General features: G+C 39.2%; 1 protein-coding gene across 1 annotated transcript in view; it reads left to right on the top strand.

The window, feature by feature from the left end:
- Positions 1–24,132, top strand: part of LOC122793371 (probable E3 ubiquitin-protein ligase HERC6) — a 962,939-nt gene extending 938,807 nt beyond the window's left edge. The window contains exon 24 of the mRNA XM_044061322.1: positions 23,340–24,132. Coding sequence (XP_043917257.1) covers positions 23,340–23,560 — 221 coding nt within the window. The 3' untranslated portion in view covers positions 23,561–24,132. The remainder of the gene's footprint in view (positions 1–23,339) is intronic.
- Positions 24,133–26,060: the final 1,928 nt, after the last annotated feature.

The following is a 26,060-nucleotide window of genomic DNA, read 5'->3' as shown; positions in this document are numbered from 1 at the left end:
GATGTTTATGAAGCTGGAAATTGATGGTGTAATGATGAATGTTGTTAGTGCATATACTCCACAAGTTGGATGTACAATGGATGAGAAAGAAAAATTTTGGAGTGAGTTGGATGAAGTGGTGATGACTGTATCCAAGGGTGAGAGACTGGTGATTGGAGCAGATTTCAATGGGCATGTTAGTGAAGGGAACAGAGTGGATGAGGAAGTGATGGGTAGGTATGGTGTTAAGCAAAGGAATGCAGAAGGTCAGATGGTAGTGGATTTTGCGAAAAGGATGGACATGGCTGTGATGAATAGGTATTTTAACAAGAGTGAGGAGCATAGGGTGACATACAAGAGTGGAGGAAGATGCACACAGGTGGATTATATCTTATGTAGAAGGGCCAGTTTGAAGGAGATTGGAGACTGTAAAGTGGTGACCGGGGAAAGTGTAGTTAGGCAGCATAGGATGATGGTATGTATGATGACATTGGTGATCAAGAAGAGGAGGATGAGTGTGAGGGCAGCACCAAGGATCAAATGGTGGAAATTGAAAAAAGGTAATTGTGAGGTGATGTTCAGGGAAGAGTCAGACAAGCACTGGGTGGCAGTGAAGAGTTATACAATAGCTGGGCAACTACAGCAGAGCTAGTAAGAGAGATGGCTAGAAAGGTGCTTGGTGTGACATCTGGAAAGAGGAAGGAGGACAAGGAGACCTGGTGGTGGAATGAAGAAGTACAGGAGAGTATACAGAGAAAGAGGTTGGTGAAGAAGTGAGATTGTCAAAGACGAAGAAAGTAGACAAGAGTATAAGGAGATGAAGTGCATGGCAAAGAGAGAGGTGGCAAAGGCTATGGATAAGGCGTATGAAGAGTTGTATAAAAGGTTGGACACTAAGAAGGGAGAAAAGGACCTGTACCGATTGGCTAGACAGAGGGACCAAGCAGTAAAGATGTGCAGCAGGTAAGGGTGATAAAGGATAATGAGGGAAACGTACTCACAAGCGAGGAGAGTGTGTTGAGCAGATGGAAAGAGTACTTTGAGGGGTTGATGAATGAGGAGAATGAGAGGGGAGAGAAGGTTGGATGATGTGCGGATAGTGAATCATGAAGTACAATGGATTAGCAAGGTGGAAGTAAGGACAGCTATGAAGAGGATGAAGAACAGAAAGGCTGTTGGTCCAGATGACATACCTGTGGAAGCATGGAGGTGTTTAGGTGAAATGGCAGTGGAGTTTAACTAGATTGTTTAATGAAATCTTGGAAAGTGAGAGGATGCCTGAGGAATGGAGAAAGTGTTTTGGTACCGATTTTTAATAATAAGGGTGATGTGCAGAGCTGTAGTAACTACAGAGGGATGAAACTGATCAGTCACAGCATGAAGTTATGGGAAAGAGTAGTGGAAGCTAGGTTAAGAAGGGAGGTGATGATTAGTGATCAGCAGTATGGTTTCATGCCAGGAAAGAGCACTACAGATGCGATGTTTGCTCTGAGAGTGTTGATGGAGAAGTACAGAGAAGGTCAGAAGGAGTTGCATTGTGTCTTTGTGGATTTAGAGAAAGCATATGACAGGGTGCCTAGAGAGGAGTTGTGGTATTGTATGAGGAAGTCGGGAGTGTCAGAGAAGTATGTAAGAGTGGTACTGGATATGTACGAGGGTAGTGTGACAGCGGTGAGGTCTGCGGAGGGAGTGACAGATGCATTTAAGGTGGAGGTGGGATTACATCAAGGATCAGCTCTGAGCCCTTTCTTATTTGCAATTGTGATGGACAGGTTGACAGACGAGATCAGACAGGAGTCCCCATGGACTATGATGGACTATGATGTTTGCAGATGACATTGTGAACTGTAGTGAGAGTAGGGAACAAGTGGAGGAGACCCTGGAGAGGTGGAGATGTGCTCTAGAGAGAAGAGGAATGAAGGTCAGCAGGACTAAGGCAGAATATATGTGTGTGAATGAGAGGGAGGATAGAGGAATGGTGAGGATGCAGGGAGTAGAGGTGGAGAAGGTGGATTAGTTTAAGTACTTGGGGTCAACAGATTGGAGTAATGGTGAGTGTGGAAGAGAGGTGAAGGAGAGAGTACAGGCAGGATGGAATGGGTGGAGAAGAGTGTCAGGAGTAATTTTGACAGACGAGTACCAGTAAGAGTGAAAGGGAAGGTCTACAAGAGAGTAGCGAGTCCAGCTATGTTATATGGGTTGGAGACAGTGGCATTGACAAAAATGCAGGAGTCAGAGCTTGACGTGGCAGAGTTGAAGACGTTAAGATTTGCACTGGGTGTGACGAGGATGGACAGGATTAGGAATAAGAATATTAGAGGGTCAGCCCAGGTTGGAAGGTTTGGAGACAAAGCCAGAGAGGCAAGATTACATTGGTTTGGACATGTGCTGAGGAGGGATGCAGAGTATATTGGGAAAAAGATGCTAATGATAAAGCTGCCAGGTAACAGGAAAAGAGGGAGGACTAAGATAAGGTTTATGGATGTGGTGATAGAGGACATGTAGGTGGTTGATGTGACAGAGCGAGATGCAGATGACAGGAAGAAGTGGAAACAGTTGATCTGCTGTGGCGACCCCATAACGGGAGCAGCCAAAAGAAGAAGATGATACACACTAGTCCAAAGTCAGGTAATGACTGTTCAACTGAGAAAAGCATCAAGAGGCTTAATTACTAGCTACTACCCCTACCTAGCCGTTATAGATAAAAATGATGGCCTTGGATTGCATTTTAGCTTTGTTCAATGGAAACAGTTACTTCCTACAGACAGCTACTATGCCCCCACCCATCAGTTATAGCTAAACATGACAGCCATGAATTGCATTCCACCTTTCTTCCATGAAAACAGTAGCCACATGTTAAATTATTTTTACACAACTCACAGTAATCCGGCAAACTCAGAATATTGAGTGAAAAGCAGCAATTAGTCATATTTCTCCAAAAACAGGTCAGCATTTTATGCAGGACAGGTTTTGCATCTACAAACATTTTCTGAGGGAAAAGTACAGAATGCCAATATCTGCTATTTTTAACTGACAGTAATCTTCAGTGGTTTACCATGAAAAAAAAACAGAGCATATGTGAGGGAACATTCTTAACCTCTTAACACAAGAAATCTGGACAAATTCAAAAATAACGTGGATGGGGTTACAGATTTTAAATATTATTCTTATAAACTTAGTTGCTAGAGTAAAACGTTTTGCATTAGCATGCATTTTATGAAGGGTATGAGGTCTGAAATTCAAATGTCTGACATCATTTAGTGATTTCAGTCCTCAACAATTTGCCAAAAAAACACAAATTTTATGTTGAACAGACCAAACATATGAGGCAAAAATCTGGCCATTATGCAAATCAGAACAGTTTTGACCTATGAGGGGCATGACATGACACGCATACTATATAAAAGCAGGCACATTCAGCAAAATCAGGGACAGCTAAGGACTAGCCAGGCTCCATCCATCCAAAAGATCTGGTTGTCTGCCAGTAACAATTACATAAATATATATTTTCACTTTACATCATCTCTGAGCTTTCTGTTCATGCCAGACTCTCACTTAATTTGTTGACTTCATGTTCTGTCCCACTCCCAACTTACCTAGATAACAGATTGGGTAGGTTGTAGGTGGGACGGCCAGGAAGCCAGCAAATGGAATGACAAAATCAACAGGGCTTCTTCCTTAGGATGCTGCTCCTGCTGCTATATAACAGCACTTTTCTAGTATTTGTTTATTTTTCATCATAAAGAAACACTTTTTACTATAAAGAAACACTCTTTACTATAAATAAATAAATTAAATAATACCAGAAAATGCTCCCCTCAGAGTTGCAAGTGTGGTGCCCTAGTTGGCCTATGCCTAACAGCAATGTCTGGTATAGCATACAGTATACTCCTGCCAGTTCAACCCTTTCCATGCCTGAGTTTTGCAAATGTAATTGAGCATTTTATTGTCCATCTTAAACCACAGTCACTACTTTCACTATAACTTTTAAACTTCCCCAGACATGCACACTTTTTATTGTTCAAGTTAGCCGTGTCAAAGAGCTTTTCCTAAAGTTGAAATCATGCTCAGTAACTGCCAATTTTCTGCCACCTGAATTTTCAAAGATAACAGCTTCATTGTACCAGCTCCATTGTCATAAAGGGATAAAGTCCTGACTGTGACGTAGGTAAGCTGTGTTTGATTAGCAGCATGGGGATGATGGGCAAACCTCTCCTTGGAGAGAGGGGGAACAACAGACTAGGGTCATCAAATTCCAGAGTCCCTTGGGGTAGGGTCAATGACACACTGGAAGCATTCCTGGGGTAAACATTTGGCCCCAAAGCAGATGGTACACGTCTTCATCAGGTGCACAGATGTTCATAGTTACATGAGCAGGTATAGTGGCCCTAAAAGTGATGCTAGTACCCCACCCAAGGGAGGGTGAGCTAGGACTTAAAGGAAAAACACTCACATTGCCAGGATGCTGATGAGGGTGCAAGCAACCCTAATGGCTGCCTGGATGACACCTCCCCCCTGAATTGGAGAGGCTTGATGGTCATAAGGCAGAGGGACAAAACATTATCTCCTTCTCCATATGTATTTTGATAAACTCCTATTTACCAAACTCTGGAAGTCTGTGATGATAATCCATTTAAATAAGGATAATTTTTCATCTATAGTCAACCATTGGCCTGTAGCCATTCTGTTTTTGCTTTGTAAAATATTGTAAAGTATGTATAGTGTTAGGTTTCTTATTTTACCTTCACTCAGTTTACTGTCTGCCACTTAATATGCATTTTGTACGGGTCAGAGAAATGAGTCCTCTCTCCTTAATATAACTGAATACATGAGTTAAACTTGCCTCAATACTGTTCCTGTTAAATTCAACATGTATTCATTTCAACACATAACTGAATGTGTTGAATTTAACAGGAACAGTATTGTGGTATCTTTATTATTGATTTATCTGTTCATTTTCATTCATTCACTGTTTTCTGATTGGTTAGACTCAGTAGGCCAGCAGCCTTTTTTCAGTGGAGACCTGAGGTAGTATGCAAACAGACCAGAAAAAATGTAGGCATGGCACAAGAAAACATCCCCCTAGTCTTTTCAATAAGTGCCACATTATCTTTCACATCCGCCCAAGCTGTCACCAACTCAGGTAGATGGGTCCTTTGTTTATCATCTTACTTGAAAGCCCCCCCCTGCAACTTATGCTGCACTGCAGTGCCAGTAAGTGAATTGAAGCTAAGCACTTAGTGCTGGAATAGGACTCTCAGTCTTGTTATGTTCCAATATCTCTATATTAATGCATTATATGTCAACATTTTAGAGCAGTCAATCAGACTTATCACTGAACCACTTTTTCCCTCATACTGTTAGAGGGGATAATGCCACCCCGTTCCACCCCTTCTGCAAATCTCTGTGGTTGTTCCACAAGGCTCTGTGCGTGGCTTACTTCTATTTGCCATTTTTTTTACCTAATATGCTGATCGCGTGCTTGTTCCGCTGTACAGTCAGTACTTTAATCTGGATTTAATTGTCTGTTCCCAGTTGTTTGCTTAGTTATTTATGTATTTTTGACTGTCACAGAGCACTGATCCACCTGGACCATTTTCAGGCTCAGCTCAGGGCTTACTACCAGGTCTATGCAATATATGTAAAACAATTTAGTGTTACAGTTTAGTTTACAAGTTTTTACAATAATCCAGGTGTTTGTTGGTACCTAAACAGAGTTTTTCTAAACAATCCTACCTTGATTTGTGATTTACTGTGGAGTTGACTGGTAAGAGAAGTTTCATTTGAATTTATATTTATTTTTATCACAGTTTTTTTACTGTTTGTAAGTAGGAAGGGATAGCTTGATAACAAGATTTACTTTGATTCATATTTTGTTTTACTTTTAATTTCTCTATTGGTTGCTAGAAAGGAATAGGTTTTAGACAGACTAGCTGTAGTCATCCCAAGGGGCTCTAGACAGCTATAAATTCACAGAATGGAGAGAGGAAAATCCAGAGTTTATCTAAACAATCCTACCATGGTTTGTAATTTATTGATTTTTACTGTTAAAAGAAGTACAACTGCAAGTGATAATAAGAAGTAAAGGAATTACAGGTTTTGTCTGACTTGCAGAACGTGTACGTTCAGAACAACTTTACTATACTTTAATGTTTAGTTGTATATTGCTTGTGTGATTTTTGTCATAGAAGTTGATTTAAGTTTAAGTCAATTCTATGGTTACTAATATTAATTATTCTTTTCTTTTATAATATTTTCTTCATTTGAAGCTGAATATGGATTCCTTAACCGAGTATTTAATTAATAATTTGCTAAAGCACAAATATCTTGTCCAGTATAATAAATGTTCACATGTTTATAGGTAACACCTGATAACACTGCTGATCTATGTTCCTCGTGTCAAAAGTTGAATAATTTGCTTACCACTGTTAGAAGTAAATCTAGACTTACTGATGATGATTGCATTTGTGCAATTGGCACGGCTTGTAAAACTGCTATTAATATTAATGACTGGACTGATGAGATAAATGATGTTAAGCAAAGAGTAAATAGAACATATTTAGTAAATGATGTGTCTATTGTCTTCAAAAATCATTTGACCCCTATGAAACAAGATGATGCCCCTGACAAATTTGGAATTTTAGATGCAAGTACTCGGCAATCTGAGGATTCGGATTGTTGAGAAGGAAATAAGAAAGAAAGGAAGAAGTTCACAACAAATAAGGAAGAAAAAGAAACTGATTAATGACTGTTAAGGAAAGAGAATATGTAATAAAAAGGACACTGCTTTGTTATGTAACACACTGGTGACAGGGATTGATGATATTTTTTTGTCAGAAAACCTTCAGTCTACAGAAAAAGCTAACATTTTTTTTCAAAAGAGAAGGTAGAAAAAACAGGCAAGGAGCAGGTGAAAAGGAATAAATCTAAATTGAACGTGGAAGGATTGAAGAACATTACTGTTAGAAAAAAAAAAGAAAGACAGATGTTGACTGCATGGCTCAAGCTGTGAATTTATAATACCAGCTGGATGAGAATTTAACATAGAATGAACACCATGGGATTAATAAGACTAATGGTGATGAAGATCACTCCTTTGTAATGATAGACAGATCAGATATTAGTGTCTTAGAAGTTGAAGATTCTTTAGATTTAGATATTCTTGTAATTGGAGATTCAGTTACTAGAGGAACTGATACTTATAATGAACACTGAAAGTGTTATGCTTGCCAGGAGCAAAAACAGAAGATGTGAGACGAGCCTTGGAATGCCTTAATGTAAGGATCTGTTTTTATTCATGTCGGTACAAATTATCTCATATGCAAAGAATCTCTAACGGTTAGTAGGGAGCTTACAGCCTTCTTAGATAGTATAACGTATACCGGTGTTAGGACGTATTTTACACAAATCACACACAGAAAGGATAATCAGGTTAACATGAATGAAAATATGTTTTAGTTTTTAGGTAAATACCTACATGGAAAAAATGTCCTGTTTTAAAAAAAAAATGGAAATGTGTAGAGCATCCAAGCCTAGTTATGGGCACGTGTTCAGACAGGATGGTATATATTTGTCAAGATCAGGGAAGATAATTTTTGCAGCAGATATTTTGCAATATTTGACAAACACTAGGCAGGATTTTTGTCAGCTTGAAAATGTAATAGTTCACAGATAGCAACCTTTGATGCATGTCTGGTTGTTCATGCTAGGAGTATTAATAATAAAGTTTTTTATTGGAAAATTTGCTACGCTCCCACAAGATTGATGATGTTACTGTTTGTGAAACATGGTTAAAGAACAATGACTGGAAACCAGTTCTATCAGGGTATAAATGTTTTTATTGTAACAGGCATTCTAACAAAAAGTCAGGTGAAGGTGATATGATAGGGATTAAAGATGGTTGTGAGACCTGTGATTATTATATGTTCAGTGATAACACCAATGCTATAAGCTGTGTAACTGTGACAATAAAGACAACCCTGGAACATATAACAATTGTTGGAGTGTATCGACCACCAAAGTCAAGTGCAGATGACCTGGAGGAATTCATACTATTCTTAAATGAATCACAGGAGGGAAAGATAATATTAGCTGGGGACATAGATTTGCCAGAAACATACTGGAATAATATTGATTCAACAACATTACTAAGGAAATACATATATTCAGGAACAACAATTGCTTCAGATTGTAAAAACCTACCAGGGGACGGAACATACTAGACATTGTTTGTGTTCCTAAAGAAATTACTATTACTTCAAGTCAAGTTTTACCACCATTGATGTGCAGTGATCATGGGGTTATAAAGGTTAATTTGTTGCTAGATAATTCTGCCAAACTGAAATCTAAACCAATGCATGGAAGGTCAATTACAGATTATAGAGAAGCAAAACAGTCACTATGCAAAACTAACCAGAGTGATGTGTTCAGTGGAAAACCTGCAGATGGAACATAGAAAGTTTTGAAAGAGAAATTGAGTGCAAAAAATCAAAAAAAAAGTTTAACATCAGTATCTAGGTATACAACATCAAGGAGGATATATTTTCATAAGAACAAGATACTTGATTAAGGTGAGAGACAAAAAATATATAAAAAAAATGGAAGAGAGGTCGAACTACAACTTTGAAAACTGACATAAACAATCTGTAAAGATATTGAGCATTATAATAAACCCTTTTATAGATACATAAGCTATGGAAGGAGTAAAGACATACAAACTGATAATCTGTGTGCAGATTCTAAAATGTATTCTCAGACGCAACAGATTATAAACATGTTTACAAAATATTATGCAAAACTGATTGTTTTCACAAAGGGGGTTATAGATTGTCCTAGTCGCATACAGGTAACCTCAGATACTGGAATCAAATCAGATTATATTGAAAAGAACTGCACAAACTGGATCCAAACAAAGCACAGGGAGGAGACGGAACTAGTAACAATGACCCGAGAACATTTCAGCAAGAGCATATGGTACCATTATATCCATTATTTCCTAGGTCATATAAATATGGAAAGATTCTTCAAGATTGGAGACATGTCGTTAAGGGAAAGGGGTGTAGGACAAACCCAGAGTCATATAGACCCTTATGTCTACTTTCATGTTGTGGAAAAATAAGAGGTGGTAATATTGGATAAGTTATTGTCAGAACTGGATAGGTTGAGACTTGAAACCATATATCAGCATGTATATGTTGAAAACAGATCTATTACTACCTGCAACATGATGATCTATAGCAATATAATAGCTATGAATGAAAAATTGTACTGTGATATAATTTATATAGATTTAACTTCAGCATTTAACAGGGTCATACACAAAACACTTATCAATAAATCAGAAGTAGGTATGGATGTACTCTTGATATGATGGATAGCATGGCTTGCAAATAGGACATGGCAAGTAGCATACAGCAACTGGACAGGTGAAATCCTTGGTTACAGTCAGGGTGTCCCACAGGCCTCTGTCCTAGGCCCTTACTTGTTTAGATTGTAGCTTTCAGACTTAACTTTTTAATCTCAGGTGTTCTACAGTCTATTCGCAGATGACCTGAAATTGGGTAAACTGATTACATCCGTTACAGATAAGGCATGCTTGCAGAAGAACTTGACTAAATTGACCATTTGGGCACAGGAGGATAATAAACCGATAAATACATCAAACACTAAGCATATGAGATTTGGGAGACAAATTGAAAGATGAATATTTAATATAGCACACAGTGACTGAAACTGTAGACTCATTTAAGGACCTGGGTATATGGATAGATCCAGCTATGAGCTTTTCTAATCATATCAACCAATTGGTTAATGATAACTATAGAACTATAGGTTGTATAAAAAGACTTATAAAGTCTAGAAAATCAAAAATGATGAAGTCATTGTTTGTTAGTTACATTGGAGTTAAACTTGAGTATGGAATAACAGTATAAAAACCCTATAAGAAAACAAGCATGAGTAAACTGGAGAGTGTGCAGCAGAAATATACCGAGGGCATCCATGGATGTGAAAATTTAAGTTATTATGAAAGACTAAAATATCTGAACTTGTACAGTGTCTCTTATAGATATCTAAGAGGATATCTTATTCAAATATATAGAGTATTTAGAGACAACTTCCTCTAGGAATGTTTGGGGTTATCAGTCAATTATCAGACAACCTATAGGAATGAGAAGTGTACTAATTGGTTCTCTGAAAGAGCAGCTGATGCATGGAACAGAGTACCAAATTGCATTAAAGCAAGTACTAGTTTAGTTATATTTAAGAATGACCTGGACACTTGTAATGGGAACAAGTGTTGGGATATTGGCAAGCTAGAAGGGCATTAATGCCCGTGCTTGAAATATTTGTATGCATGTATATATGTGAGCATCTCAGAATAAAATACATGCTGTTTGGTTATATTCTGACCCCTTTTCTAACTGCTTCAGATTTGATTATTTCCTCTATTAACTCTTGTTCACTCAACAGTCAAACTATGGGCTCAGCAAGGCTTCTTGTGGTCAACTTGGGCACAGAGTTCAAGCTTGTCCTCCATATAAAGTCCACTATTACAAAAGCAGATAGGCATTTGGTATCCTCTGTTGGGCAAAGGCTTTTAAAACTAATCATAGTAGAACTACATCCCTTGCTTTCCTGCTACTCACATTTCTGTATGCTTCCTAATTTGCTAACTCGCCTTCCAATAACCACCCCACATAAAACTTTTTCCAGCCTATAAAGGGATTCCAGACTTTGCTTATGGCACATCTTTCCTGTGTTACAACTGTGCATGAAGCACTGAGCAAGCCTAAATGTCTGAAATACACTCTACTCCCATTTGCTCAAAGGCCGTCCCATGCTAGTAACTTCTCAGCAATATCTATGATACTGATCTGGTGTACTTCCTCAAAATGACTTTGTTCTGCAGGTGCTTCTTTAGTGCAAGTCGCACCTTGTACATGTAGAGAATGAGACTAAACCTGTTGTATCTACATAGCCAAACAGTGGATAAACTCAATATTATCATGTTGGAATTTGTCTACAAGCAAGGCTTCAAGCTGACCACCATGTTTCACCAAACCACGAGCTAATATTAGAAATGCAGAATACCATGACGTAGTTAAATAGTCACAAGGTTCCCTCTATTTTTCCATTGTACAGCTCTCTTTTCATTTAACTTTCATCTTGTCCATTATCAATTAATTCAACTTCATTCTTTCACATACATCCTGTAATTCACTGACTTGGCCCTTTTATATTTATACATTTCTAATCCCCTCACTTACACAACATGTACCTTTGCTATTTATTTTATCTATGAAATTCCTTTTCTCCCCACTTTCTTGCCCCCTCCTCCTTTTATGCCATACTTAGCCCCTCCTTTCTTCCTACTTATTTTTTTCTTCAGTCTGTTCTTCCTGCAAAGTTTGTTAAATGCTATATTAGTTGTAACAAGTTTTTTTCCTGCTTTACCATATTTACGACATTTATCTGTTACTTCAATATGTTTATTGCATATTCCTCCTCTACTGCCACTGGGCTTACATTACACATTTGCGTTTTGTATGTGTTTACAAAGTAAAGCTACACATTTACTGTTGACATACACGTTCTGCATTCCATGTACCTAAGTTATGAACTCACATCTTTATTCATTTAGTAATGGATGATTTGCAATCTCAGCCATACATTTAGAAAGATAAGCAGATTAATGACAGCAAATTTCAGAGTGATGGCTAGAAAAATGGTTGTCCATGGCAAATATATCCTCCAACAAGCCAGTATGCTACTACCTACATTCAAGTCTGTGACCAGTCCTCCTTAGTGATTGGCTGTCATGGGACTTGGCTGACTGGACGGACTTGAACAGGTGCAACCAAATCAAGGGAATGTCTTAAAATGGTGTAGGTAGTCATGTGGTTTTTCAAGTCTTCTGAGAGGGTGGGTGGGTGGCGTAATGGTTAAGGTGTTTACCTTAGCAGCACAAGGTGCAGGGTTTGATTCTCATAGGGGGTAATTGGTTAGGATCAAAATGGTCCATGAGGGCAGTTAACCTACTATGAATCTATGAATGAATGATTGATTGGAAATTAAATAAATAGCAGAAATAATGTTTTCTGGAGAAACTGCAGAAAGCTTCATAAATGAAACAAGGCAGACTTCAGAGGGATGAAAACCTGCAGTATTAACAAAAAAATGTATGATTAAATGATCTGAACAAGTCACTGGACTGTGTCTTAAATTAGTAACAGAGATGCCAAGTTGAAAGACAGGTTCCAAGAAATAATTGTGTATATGTATAGGAGAGCTGGTGTGTTGTCTACAACAAAAGTTATAATACAGAGAAATTCTTTGACAAAGCCTTTGAAACGGGTGTACTACAAGTGCTAATGTGTTGTTTGCTCACAATACACTTGCTTGCTGCCACTTAAGACAAGAACTGTAAGTCACACTAACTTGATCTCTTGAATGTACTTAGTCCTCCCAACATCCTGTCCTACAAAACTGTGTAGCACTACCAGGATCCTAAATCTAACCCCAAAACACCCTTCACATTACTTAACATTATAACTCCTTTCCCTCTCCATAAGCCTAAAATCATTCTTGCTCCCTAACCATAAAACTCCCCTCCCACTCCTTAAACCTAAACTTCCAACTCCCACTTCCAAAACCTAACTCCCCTGCACCCTAAACCTAAAATTCTCTTCCTGAGAGGTGCTCTAATCTACACTCCCACCCCCTTCTCATGCCCTCACCATGTTTGCCACATTTACCTCACTCAAACTTGAATAATGTGTTTGGGTGAGATGTGGCAGCTGTTTGCCTGAACTCGTATCTGTGTTTGAGCACAAGTTGAACTGCAACATGCTCGAGTCTCAAGATGAACTGCAACATGTCCGTGCCACAAGATGAACTACAACATGCTCGTGCCACATGATGAACTGCAACACGCTTGCGCCACAAGATGAACTGCAACACGCTTGCGCCACAAGATGAACTGCAACATGCTCGCTCCGCAAGATGAACTGCAACATGCTCATGCTGCAAGATGAACTGCAACATGCTCGTGCCGCAAGATGAACTGCAACATGCTCGCGCCGCAAGATGAACTGCAACATGCTCGCGCCGCAAGATGAACTGCAACATGCTCGCGCCGCAAGATGAACTGCAACATGCTCGCGCTGCAAGATGAACTGCAACATGCTCGCGCCGCAAGATGAACTGCAACATGCTTGCGCCGCAAGGTGAACTGCAACATGCTTGCGCCGCAAGATGAACTGCAACATGCTCGCGCTACAAGATGAACTGCAACATGGTTGCACCACAAGATGCTTGAGCCCTAGGCTTCAAGACAAGTACTCTTTGAATGCTTGGGCCTCAAGCACTTCTATGACACCCCAGTGAAATATCCTCTAATCTGGCACTGAAGTCACACACAGTTATCCAGCATGGATGATTTAAAGGATGAATATGAAGAAAATACACAAAGTACTGTAAAAATCATCTATAGTTACCTGTAGAGCTGTAAGTAAGGCAACCAAGCAAGGGTCCTGGTCTAAAAGCAAATGCAAAAGTCTCTGTTACCCAAGTCCTAATACAGCTAAATTTAAAGACATGATGAATAATCACCACTACATCCCTAGACAATCAGGTAGGTGGTAAAAGGCAACTGGGTAGGAATAAAAAGGCAATGGTTTAGGTGGTATGTAGATTAAAGAACAGAGACAAGGGAAAGAGAAAAAGAGAGATGATAGAATACTCAGAGCTTTTAGCAATGTATTCACATTAGCAGAGTGTTAGTAAAGTGCAAGGGGTGATTTTTATCCAGGGGTATCAAAGCAAGTGCCCCATAACTTTGAAACATTTTATGAATTGTTTCCTGAAGCACTGATGGAAGTTCTTCGTGTTTCACTGTTGCAGTCATTACATTTGGGTAATCTGCTGGCAGGTTGCCCTCAGTCAGCCTGATTAACAAAGTCTTCGGTCCTGCATCAGTTGCTGTCCCTTCTTCCATGACGTCAGGTCATCAGGGGTATAAAACATGCAGCCGACACCATTGCATCAGTCTTTCTTGCCGCGCGGTGCCTGAAGCAGAAGCAGTTCACAAGTGCCGGTCGGCAGACTCCTGAAATTTTTGTTTTTGAGTTTCAGAACCAAAGTCTTCAACTAAAAGCTAAGTACCCCATTGGAGAAACTTTTTCTTGCTCCTTACTGATGTCAGTAAAAGTTAATAATTGTATTACTCGTGGGAAGCAAATATCTCATAAGGATTTTCATTTGTACTATATTCCTTGCCTAGGCCCTGACCACGATGTACTTTGCTGTCGGTTTTGTGCTTTATTTAATCAGCGCACTATCCATTGTCTGTACATTTTTGCTTCTAAATATTTCGGTTCTCAGATTAATTATCCAGAAATGACATTGGTTAGCCATCCGACTACCTGAATACCAAAAAAATGCAAAGGAAAAGACAGAGACAGGCCGTTGAGGTCCAACACTGCTGACAATGCTTCTAAGCTAGTTGCCAGTTCGCCGGTACTCAGTGAGGTGCTTTCGCAGCCCCTGATATCCGCTACTTCTGATTCGCAGGCCTCTACTGAGACCCATTCTGAGTCCGGTATGCCGCGAGATGCTTCACCTAAGGAACCCGCGGATGTCTCTACCTTGGATGGGTCTGGAGCCACTGTGCAGGCACCAGCTTCTGAGGGTGTATTCAGGCCTACAGATTTGCATACTAAACCGACTCCACCTTCAATACTAAGGCCTAAATCTCGATCTATGTCTAAAAAACCAATGCCCAGGCCACACATGTTCAGGCCCCTATGCCTAAAAAACAAATGAACAAAATAGCTGAAGATTTAATTACTCTAACCAGGGGTAGTCAACCCCCCCCCCCTTCTAAGAGGCCTAGGTCTGAACTTGACTATGAATCTTCTGAACAGGATTCTGTTTCTTCTGACTTTTCTAATGACTTGGATTTGTCTATACCTACTTATGAGGACTCTGATGCAGAGGATTCCATTCCCTCTGTTTCTCCCCCTGAGGATTTTTCTTTTGGAGAAACTTTACATATCTAAAGGGAGCATTTACACTGAGAAAGTCAGGATTTTTCTGAATCCAAAAAGAGGCTTAGGGATTTCCTCCTCCTTCCTCAGCATAGGCCTTTGGCTATACCTCCTATACTAGACATTGTTGATGATGTGTTTTTGGAATCCAGCATGGCCCCCGATTCCCTGCCCTCCAGCCCCTAGTAAACCAGACAGATACTACAGGGTTCCTGAGTCCCACAAATTCCTTTTCAAAAACCCTGTTGCAGACCCTGAAACCATTTCTCAGGGGCTCAAGGGCATTAAGGCTTCTACTGCTAAAAATCCTACCCCTTCTGATAGAGACTCCAGGGCACTGGATAGATGAGGTAAAAATGTTTATACTTCTGCAACCTTGGCAATCAGGGCTTTAAACTGTCAATTCAGTATGCTAAAATATCAACAGCATACCATGGGGCTGCTTAAACAGAAAATGATGTTGATTTCTGACTGTGTGGAAAATAGATTTACAGGATTTATTGCATTCAGCTGAACAAGTTGGAAAGCATACTTTGCAATGTGGTTTTGATTCTTTAGAGGCCTCTTGCAGGGCTGCTGTTACTGGGTCTGTGCTTAGAAGGCATGCTTGGCTTAAGGAGCAATCTCTGCCTGATCATGTTAAAGCAAAACTGTTGGATGCTCCTTTGCAGCAAGACCATCTGTTTGGCAATAAGGCTGAAGAAGTTCTAAAAAAGATGGAAGATAAATCTATGCAAACTGTGAAAGATTTCTTACAAGTTCAACCTCCAAGATTTAGTAGGCACTGGCCTACTAAGGACTGGCCCTTTCCAGCTCCTCCCAGAGCCACTCAAGCCAAACCCAAGCACTCCAAAAGCACCAGGTTTCAGTCCCAAGGGACTTTTAGAACTAAGCAATGGGGTGCTTCCACTTCCAAATCTGGAAATAACAAGACACCACCTTATGGTAAACAGTCTCAATGACTTTCCTTTAAGATTACCAAGCACTTACCTCTTAGCCGCCCCTTTGGGGGGAAACCTGGCTCTTCATGCAAAAAACTGGCAACTTATAACCCAGGACAAATGGGTTTTAAATATAGTGTCCCAGGGATTCAGATTTCATTTCCACACATTGCCAACTCCAAACGGGTGGCCAGACCTGTCCCCAAATCAGTGGGCAGAGGCTCAGATGCAAGTACTTTCTCTCCTAAACATGGGTGCTATTCAACTAGTACTAGAAGAGGAAAAGGGACAAGGTTTCTATTCCAGACTTTTCCTGGTACCCACAAAAGACAAATCATGGCGTCCAGTTCTGTACCTGTCTAGTCTAAAGTTACTTCCTATGCTAGGCAAGGATGCCTGGTTGGCAACTGTAGATTTAAAAGAGGCTTACCTGCATATCCCAATCAGGGAATCTTGCAGAAGATACCCACACTTCAAAGCAGGCTACTTGCATTATCAGTTTTCTCTGCACTGCCCTTTGACTTGTCTACTGCGCCCAAGGTATTCACAAAGTGCCTGGCTCCAGTAATTGCATTTTGCAGGCAAAGAAATATTCAAATATATCCATACCTGGAAGATTGTCTAATTCCGGCAGAAAACCAGGCCATTCTTCTAAAACATCTGGCGTTTGTAAAAAGAGTTCTAACTTGTATAGGGTACACCATAAACAAAAATAAATCACAACTGGTACCCTCTACAAAAAAATTACATTCCTGGGTGCAAGCTTGAATATAACTGCCTAGATGGCTTTCCTTACGGCAGAAAAGCACATTCATTTGGTGGCTTACTTCAAACAGGTGGCCACAAAAACCCTGCTATCTGCAAGACAAATACTGCAAGCCTTGGGGTTCATGGTCTCCTGCATTCTTCTAATTCCATATGCAAGACTGCATACGAGGAAACTTCAGTGGTATTTAAAAGGTTTATGGAGTCAGCATTGTCACAGCCTGGAAACAATGATTCCTATCATACCTTGCCTGCATCTAGAGTTCCTATAGTGGGCAGAAGCCTGCCACCAAAACAAGGGACTGCCATTCACACCACCCCCTGCTGCCCAAACTCTAACTACAGATGCATCAGACTATGCATGGGGGGCTCATCTGGCAGGGAAGTGCATTCAGGACAAATGGAGCCCAAATCAAATGCAGCTTCATATCAATCAAAAAGAAATGCTACAACTGTAACTACAAGCTCAATTCCTGCCAGGAAAGCTGAATATTCTGGCAGGCAAACTAAGCAGAAATCTCATGGACCCACATGAATGGAAAATGGAATCACGTATTTTCAAAATGCTGACACGCAAATGGGGGAGCCCAGACATAGATCTTTTTGCCTCACCCCAGAACTACCAGTTGGACAAATTTTGTACAAGAACTCCTCACAAAAAAGCCTGGAAAGTGGATGCTCTGTCCTTCAGCTGAAAAACCTATGCCTTTCCCCTCTGCCTCTGCTCTCCAAAGTTCTACTAAAAGTCAAACGGGACAAACCAAAAATGATTTTGATTGCTCCAGACTGGCCTCGCCAACACTAGCACCCACTCCTGCACAGTGTGTCACTAACTTCTCCATGGCACCTGCCTCAGACACCTTCCTTACTGTCTCAGCAGGAGACCAAATTCTGCACCCTCAGCTCCAAACATTGAATCTTGCAGCTTGGCTAATCATTTAAATCCCCCCCTTAGCACCCCTCAGCAAACCTGTGATGGATGTCATTTTGGAGGCGAGAAGACCTAGTACTAGAAAATCTTATGCTGACAAATGGAAAAGACTCTGTGCCTGGAATCACTCTCAAGGGATGAGCACAGCAGCACCCGATTTGCCTCAGATTTTGCAATACTTAACTGAGATACTTCACAAGGGCCTGTCTTTTTCCTCCATAAAAATCCATGCCTCAGCCATTTCAGCTCATTTCAACACAGAAAGCCCCTCTTCTCTCATCCTCTGCTAAAGCAATATCTCAGAGGGGCCAAAAACTTGAGACCACACAGGAGAGCTCCAACCCCTGCCTGGGACCTTAACTTTGTATTGGAGAAACTAACTCTACCTCCTTTCGAGCCAGCTGCTTCTGCAGACTTAAAATTTCTTTCCTGGAAAACAGCCTTCCTTTTAGCTATCACTTCAGCTAGAAGGATATCTGAGTTACAGGCCCTTATGGCAGTGGAGCCTTTCATCCTCTTTCATGCGGACAGGGTGTCACTCAGGACCATTCCATCCTTCATGCCCAAGGTGGTATCCAGTGTGGCTCTTAATCAGTCCATTCATTTGCCAAATTTATTTCCCAATCCACAGAACAAGGGAGAGTGGATTCTGCATTCATTGGATGTACACTGACAACTTAGATTCTACTTGGATAGGACTAAATCTCAAAGAAAATCTGAACAACTGCTGGTAGCATTTGCTGCAGAGGCAGAGGGGAAGGCTATTTCAAAACAAACCATTTCTAAATGGATAAGCCATTGTATTCATTTCTGCTGTAAGCACCATGGAAAACCTATCCCCCAGGGGATCAGATCTCATTCCACCAGAGCTGCATCTACTTCTACAGCCTTTCTCAGAGGTGATCCTACCAGGGATATTCTAGAAGCTGCTACCTGGAGTTCAGTTCATACTTTCACCAAGCATTATCACTTACCAATTTTCTCTAAATCCAGATTTGCCTTTGCCACTGCTGTTTGCAGGGCCTTACAGCTGGTCCTAATGCAGTATAAATCCATCCTCCCAACCATAGCTTTGGGAATCTACTCAAATGTAATGACTGCAAGAGTGAAACACGAAGAACATAGTACAGTTGTGTACACTTACCATAAATGTAGATGTTCAAGTGTATTCACTGTTGCAGTCCTGGTTACCCTCCCTCCAGCCCCCTGTTTTTCTCTTACTGTACCTCTACTTTCTTTTACTATGCTTAAAAGCCATTTTTGTGTATTTGCTTTTGTTTGGAGGTATATTTTTGTGTTTTTAATTACTTGTATATATTTTGCTCCCCATTTGGGGGGCACCTGACATCTGGGGCAAGAAAAACTGATGTAATGGCGTCTGCTGCATGTTTTATACCCCTGACGACATGATGTCATGGAAGAAGGGACAGTAACTGACGCAGGACCCAAGACTTTGTTGATCAGGCCGACTGAGGGCAACCTGCCAGCAGATTACCCAAATGTAATGACTGCAACAGTGAATACACTCGAACATCTACATTTATGGTAAGTGTACACAACTGTACTTTACTGCACCATTCCTCTTTTCAACAGCATATAAGTATATCTTATCTCAAAATCTAGTGTGATGTCAGTCTAAACTCTTGAAAACGAGACTGGTTCCAGCAGTGTACTCTGGCAATCAAACCCCCCCCCCCAGCAACCACATTTTGCTTCTGATGAGACATATTGAGAATTTCGACTTCCAGTGCATCAGTATCAAAATTATTTTGGAAGGAAGTTAATAACTGGCTTGTGATAGTAAGAAGCTTATTCCAAACTCTGTGAGGATGTTGTGTTATGTATATGTCATGCCATTTTGTAGTAATTCTGTTTATTTTTAGTATTATGTTCGTAATCTATTGTCAGCTATCCTAAGTACTGCACTGCACGCATAGACAAACAGAACTGAATCAGATATTGCATTACAGACCAATCAGTGATCACCAGTGTAGACCCTTTAAGAAATATAATGACATTTCTGAAGCCTTTATGAATAGTTCAAGTTTTCCAACCCTATGATTTTCTTGTAGGGAATCATTGTACCCCTTCAAGTTCTTTCAAATGGCTTGTTTGAAGGTCACAGAATGAAATACCTTATTATATAAAGGGTTGGGTCAATGAGTTATAAGTGTTTTCTTACTAAATATGCTGTTAAGATTTACATAGTGTACAGAATATGCTTTCCAGAATTTGGTAGATACATACCAGTTCATGTTTAAATTTCTGTCTGCCACTGTCATTATAGGATTCATAGAAATTTCAAGGCAGTTGTCTCATTACCATTTATGCCTTACCAATGCACAACCTTAGGCTGTACCACCTTTTCTGGGAGAGGTAAAACAGTCAAGCCTGGGGTCAGTTTGTGTGTATGTATTCAGGCATCTAGGTCCAGTGTGAGGGTTGACAGTTCATCCTGCTGCTTACTCTGTCTGTCCCAGAGGTGTGTGAGTGAGGTACTTTGTGATGACTCTCTCTCTGCAATACATTGTACTTATATGGTGAAGATTTAGGTCCTTGTTTCTGGGATTTGTGAAACTATTACATTTGTGTAGATACAAGAAATCCAGGGCAGCTTTGTATCTAATGGCACAGAAGACAAGGCATACATTTCTTTTCAAAGCTCTCCAAAATAATAAATAAAAGGACAGTGCTTCCATTCTCTCTCGGTAGCTCAGGATATTTAAGCCCATGAGATCTTGGGAACCTCGGAGGTCTTTCTAGTTGTTTCATATCTCTGTCATTACATAATGATCAAAAGAGAGGGAATTATCTATCTATGATCAAAGGTCTCTAACATTTTCATTTTGTCATTTTGCCTATGTTGTATGCTAAAGGAAGGGGTTGTCTACTAAATGTGACAGTGTTGCACTTTTTTGTGTTTAGTTTGAGTCCATTTTCAGTACATCAGTTTAAATATGCATGTTCTAACTGAACAGTTAAGGTATCACAGGGACTTAACAGTAACCATCAGTTTGCAGTTAACTGCAGTCTTAGCACAAGGTTTTGGTTTCTCATATGGAGATCAGAGGAGTAAATGTCAGAAATGAGGGATCCCAACACTGAGACCTGTGGGACGCCACTGATTGCCTTCATATATTCTGATGAGGAACTTGTCATTCGTACTGTGTGTTGGTTCTGTCCTTTATAACTTGTCATTCGTACGATGTGTTGGTTCTGTCCTTTATAACTTGTCATTTGTACTGTGTGTTGGTTCTGTCCTTTATCCAGTTTGCTCTCCGTCTTACCATCTGAGTGTCTATATAGGCTTACAGTGACAACACGGAGTATGGTGTCCAATGTTTTGACCAAGAGATGGTACACCATGTGAACAGCATGGCTACTCTTAATAGCCTGTATAACCCATTTTAAAGAATTTAAACAAATTCATTAGGCAAAATCTCTTTCCCCGACACAGCCAAACTGCTGCAGGTCAAGTTTAATGAGATTTAGATTTATATCATCATAGTTTATAAGGCCGGTTATTACCTTTCATGGCTTTGCAGATGAGGTCTTAGAGAACTTTGTAATCCTAAATGGCAAGAATTGTGTTACCCAGTTTACAGTCATCAGCATACTTGGTTATCCACAGTCTATTCCCACTTTTGTATTAAAAAAATCAGTCAACAGTAGTGGGAGCTCTCTTCAAGATGCATTTCCATTGGAGTATTGCCTCATGTTCATTAACTGTCTGATATTTTTCTTTAGAGGTCTTCAGTTACATCATCATTAATCTAATGTTTATGGTTGCAGTAGGCTGTACCGTTATCTAATTTCCACAAAAGATGACTGCATTTCTTAATTTTCTCTAAAAACACTTTTTTTAGTGAAATTAGAATGCAGGTAGTCTTGTGATAGACAAGAGGAAATTGGTAAGATGATGAAATTTATTAGAGAGAAAATATTAAAAGAGGCTACCAAAGTAGCCTAAAGAAATGAAAGTCCACCTCCTTCACTTCAAATTTTGAGGAAAGTACTACAAACAGGTGAATTCCTAACACAAGTGTATGACACTATCTAAAGTATGGAAGTTCTCCTCCCTTATCTCAATACTACAAAGGATAAGGGTGAGCAGCACTCTTACTGTTGCATATGTCAGGGCTCAGTGTGAGCAGATCAAAGGTGTTTAATAGATGCTGAACCGAGCACTTCTGTTGAGTATATTCTCAGGCTTTAATATATGTCAACACCTTCTAATTCAGCCGCTATCTTACTTTGACTATAAATTGTTTTATAAGGAGTATTTCAGTGTTGAACAGAAAACTGCATTGAAGCAACAGTGACCCTTCATCACTACCTTTAGTGGACCTATGTCAACCAATGGGCAATACAATGCTTGAGCTGTAAATATTTGCAAGTACATTTGAAGATTCAAGAGGATATGTTTGAACAAAATCATTCTCCTCATCCCTCAAGTAAAGAGTAGTGATTATATATGAGATTATTGGACATTCTACTCAAGATTTAGGTAAAGACAATTCATTACATTTAACACCAAAAGTATTTCTTTGTAGAAACTTACATTTTATATGAAAGTTTTTGGCTAGATATGTAGACGATAATGAGGCTTCCAGATGCCAAATGAATAGTCTTTGTTCACAGTCTCTAGCACCTGAAAAAGCATGTATGAATTTCCCTTAGACTAATACCCTCAGGGTTGGTCCTGCAGCTGCCTCTTTATCAACTTTTCCATAAAATGGAAAAAGATTCCCCATGTTCATTCCCGATTAGATAAAGTTTTAAGGTTACTAGATAAGCAGTGTTTACAAATCTATTTTTTTAGGAGATAGAGCAGTAAGTTATTTGCTTACATGCTTGCCTCTTAACCTCTTAGGCAAGAATTCTTTAAAGCTAAAAATAATGAAGGAACAAAGGCCCCAAACTTTTCAACATATTCTAAATATTGTACTTGTAAACTTACAAAGTTACTGGAATAACATGTTTTGCATTTGCATGCATTTTCTGAAGGTTATGAAGCCTGAAACTCAAATGTCTGTCATTTTTAATGACTTCAATCCACCATGATTTGCCTCAAAACATCAAATTTTATGAGGAACAGACCAAAATTATGAGGCAGAAATTTAGACAGTCTGCAGAATTCTGAACAGTTGAGAAGTATGCTCACAAGACTTGTTAAAAAGGTTCATTGTGAAGCAAATTGGAAAAAAAAGTAAGTCTGTTACTAATAGTAATAGCTTTGATTCATCACAGTAGCTGCATATCACACCCCATACTGTCAGGCCAGCAAGATTACTTTTAAATTTGCACAATTGAAGTCTGTAATCTGAATCTGTGACTCCATCATCTGGCTGTGTGGTGGTTCAAAGATATGGCTAAATCTGTAGTGATGTTGTTAACAGAAAAAAAAACAAGCATTGTAAAATTGCTTATATGTAAATTGTTTGTTGTAATCATTAAAAATATATTTTATGACTAAATATCAATAGCTATCTCTATTCAGACTCATACCCATTGTATTTGTCAAAGATATTTGATAACCAAAAAAAATGACCCTTATCATAAAGATTGACCTCTGCCATATAAGGACAAAACCATAAGTCATTGCATTTGCCTGTGCAAGTTTACTGTTATACTTAACATTAATGACTCACATTTCTCTTTCTTTAAAATTGCCAGTATTCCTTACAGGAAACAGTCGTATCCCAGTTACAGGAATGGATTCTGTAAAGATTGAGATCAGCTCATTCAATCCAGTTTCTCCTCTTAGTACAGACCATCTTCCAGAGGCACGGACCTGCTTTAATTTGTTGCTACTTCCCAAATATGAAACTGAAGAAATTCTCAAAGAGAAGCTTTTAAGGGCCATAGAATACAACCGAGGACTCTTCAGAGACTAAACATGGTCTTAGATAAAACTTTATTGAAATTACTCATAACTGAAAAGAATTCTTAGCAACTACCTTATTTTTTGTCCATTATAATCTTAGCATTAAAACATTCAAGATAATTTAAGTGTGTTTCCCACTTTTAGTTATACAAATTTTTTGCACTAATGGTATTAAACTGTAATGTGTAGTCTGTTTTGATGAAAATAGAATTTGTCTTTATAGTTTTACATAAACGTATTTATAAATGTTTACACATTAGGCACTGAACTTTGACATCTGTTTAATATTTTTAATGAAAAAAATGTGTAATGTGAACCCATTTTTTTGCAGGAAAGAAAATGTGGCTATTTGTGTTGAAATGGACATATAATTGTAATATGCAAGCAATGGACATTGTTGTGTAGCAGTGACAAAACTGCAATATGCTGCACATAAATGTAGAGTGTACTAAAGGAAATTCATATTCACCAAAATTGTTAGATCTGCTTTAATACAGCACTAGAAATGGAAAGATTTCTTCTGGGGCTTTGAACTTGCTTATGTTTATTTTTGCTTTTGTACAATAAACCATGTAAATTGTGTTGCGATATTGTCACTAGTCATACAAAAAATGTAACAGTATTTTCTAGTCATTATTGCACCTGACAAGTGATTGTTGCTTCTGTAGGGGTACATCTCAACATTGTTTTTTTAAGTGACTTTTTATAAGTTTAGACAATTGCATGCAGGCTTTAAAATGGTGTAGTGTTCCCACTGCCCTGCCCTATAGTCCTGTGTCAAGATGTTTTCCTACCCTTTCCTTGTTGAAGTAGCATGGAATGGAAATTTCCTGAAGTTACTGTGATATCACCAGTTAACAGCACACACTTGCAACAAAAGCATCATTGGGCTTACATTATAATTGCTTAGCAGGTGCAGTTATTTCATTAGATATTCGATAATACTCAGAGGTACTTGTGAGTATTTTGATAATTTTTATCAAACTATGATTCCGTAAGCTTTATTTGACATTTTCAGACTTCTGCTTTCCTGCATAAGCCAGTATTGTGATGTGTTTTTGCCACTGAATGTGAAGAAGACAAATACCATGACTATATTGTACTTCTCCAAAGATGTATCCCACAAGTTGGGTATCCCATTGTTGTTGCAGTCACTGATTATCAGACGGAAGACAGAGAAGAGGTGACACAATTAACACTTATCAAACTGCATTGTTAAAGTACACAGCTGATTGACTGTTATGACATTTTTTGGATAAAATAATATAATGGGTGTGACTGGTGCCTCACAATGCTTGTTTTTTTCCATATCACTTCCCAGCTGATGTGCCTTCATTGCAGTGTCTGCATGCCCTCTTCCATCACTGTTGGTCTGCAGCAGGGTCTCTGGATGTCTGTCACATACAAAAACATATGACTGTAAGTTTATTAGGCTGTCTCTAAACTGCCTATTGGTGTATGCTTTGGTCTTTCATAGTTGTGTATGCTTGGTATATTTGCACATGCATGTCCTGCAATAGGCTGGTTTTCCTTCCAGGTTTTTTTTTTTAAACGAGACATCTTCACTTATACCATAGGCAAGCATACGTTTACACAAATGAAAAAAATATATATTTACATATTTTCAGTTGCAAACATTATATATCACTTATAATCTCTCCAGTCATTGTCAAACATTAGATAGCTCATTCAATTCCTGCCTTCCCTTAAACCTCACGCCTCCAAAACATCACTTTGCGTGTAACGTTCCCAGAATTTCCACCCTGTTCTATACAATTTGCTCCTATCATTTTCCAAAGATCCCACTTCCAGTTGTCCTATCTCTGTTACTATATTCACCACTTCTGGTATGGTTGGTTTAGACTTTGATCTACACCTTCTAGTAATTGCCCTTCTGGCACCCACTAGAATCAAATTCAGCAAGGTCCCATTATGTCAAGGTAGCTCCGATTCCACACCACAGATAAAAAAAAAAAATGTCCTCAATTACACCAATTTGCTCACCCAGCATTTCCAATTGAAAGTTCCCTGCAGACTACTCAAAGTTTGATGAAGTTCCTAATACTGTACATGTGATGAAGTTCCTAATACATTAAGCTCGAGATGAAATCGCTTATTTGTTTTACTAATAAAAACAGTTGTACAATCTTGTACTGCATTTGCTTTTTTTATTTATTGAGACTACTCAAAAGTCTACCAACTCATTACAGCCCCCAAAAAATTTTCCAATCGCCTTCTTCCTCCCCATCACACCTCCAACACCCACAATCCATCCAAGGAAAAAAAAAACAGAGTCTGCCAGAGGTATAAAAATATTTAAGCAGACACTTACAAGCAAAGATCCCAAATCCTCTTGCCTTCACTGCACATTTAGGAGCCAAACAAATATCTTCCCACTGACTCCCTGTGAACTATCCATCCAGTTTCTCTTCCCAATCCCCTCCAACCTTCTCCAGTTAACTCCCACAACCATCATGCAATATTCTACCTGCCCCACTAATTATCCCCAC

This window comes from Protopterus annectens, chromosome 2.part0 (genome assembly GCF_019279795.1).
Source record: "Protopterus annectens isolate FY-2018-M chromosome 2.part0, PAN1.0, whole genome shotgun sequence".
Lineage (NCBI taxonomy): Eukaryota > Metazoa > Chordata > Ceratodontiformes > Protopteridae > Protopterus > Protopterus annectens.
The sequence above is the reverse complement of the archived record's forward strand: the minus strand, read 5'-3'. Positions and strand labels throughout refer to the sequence as shown.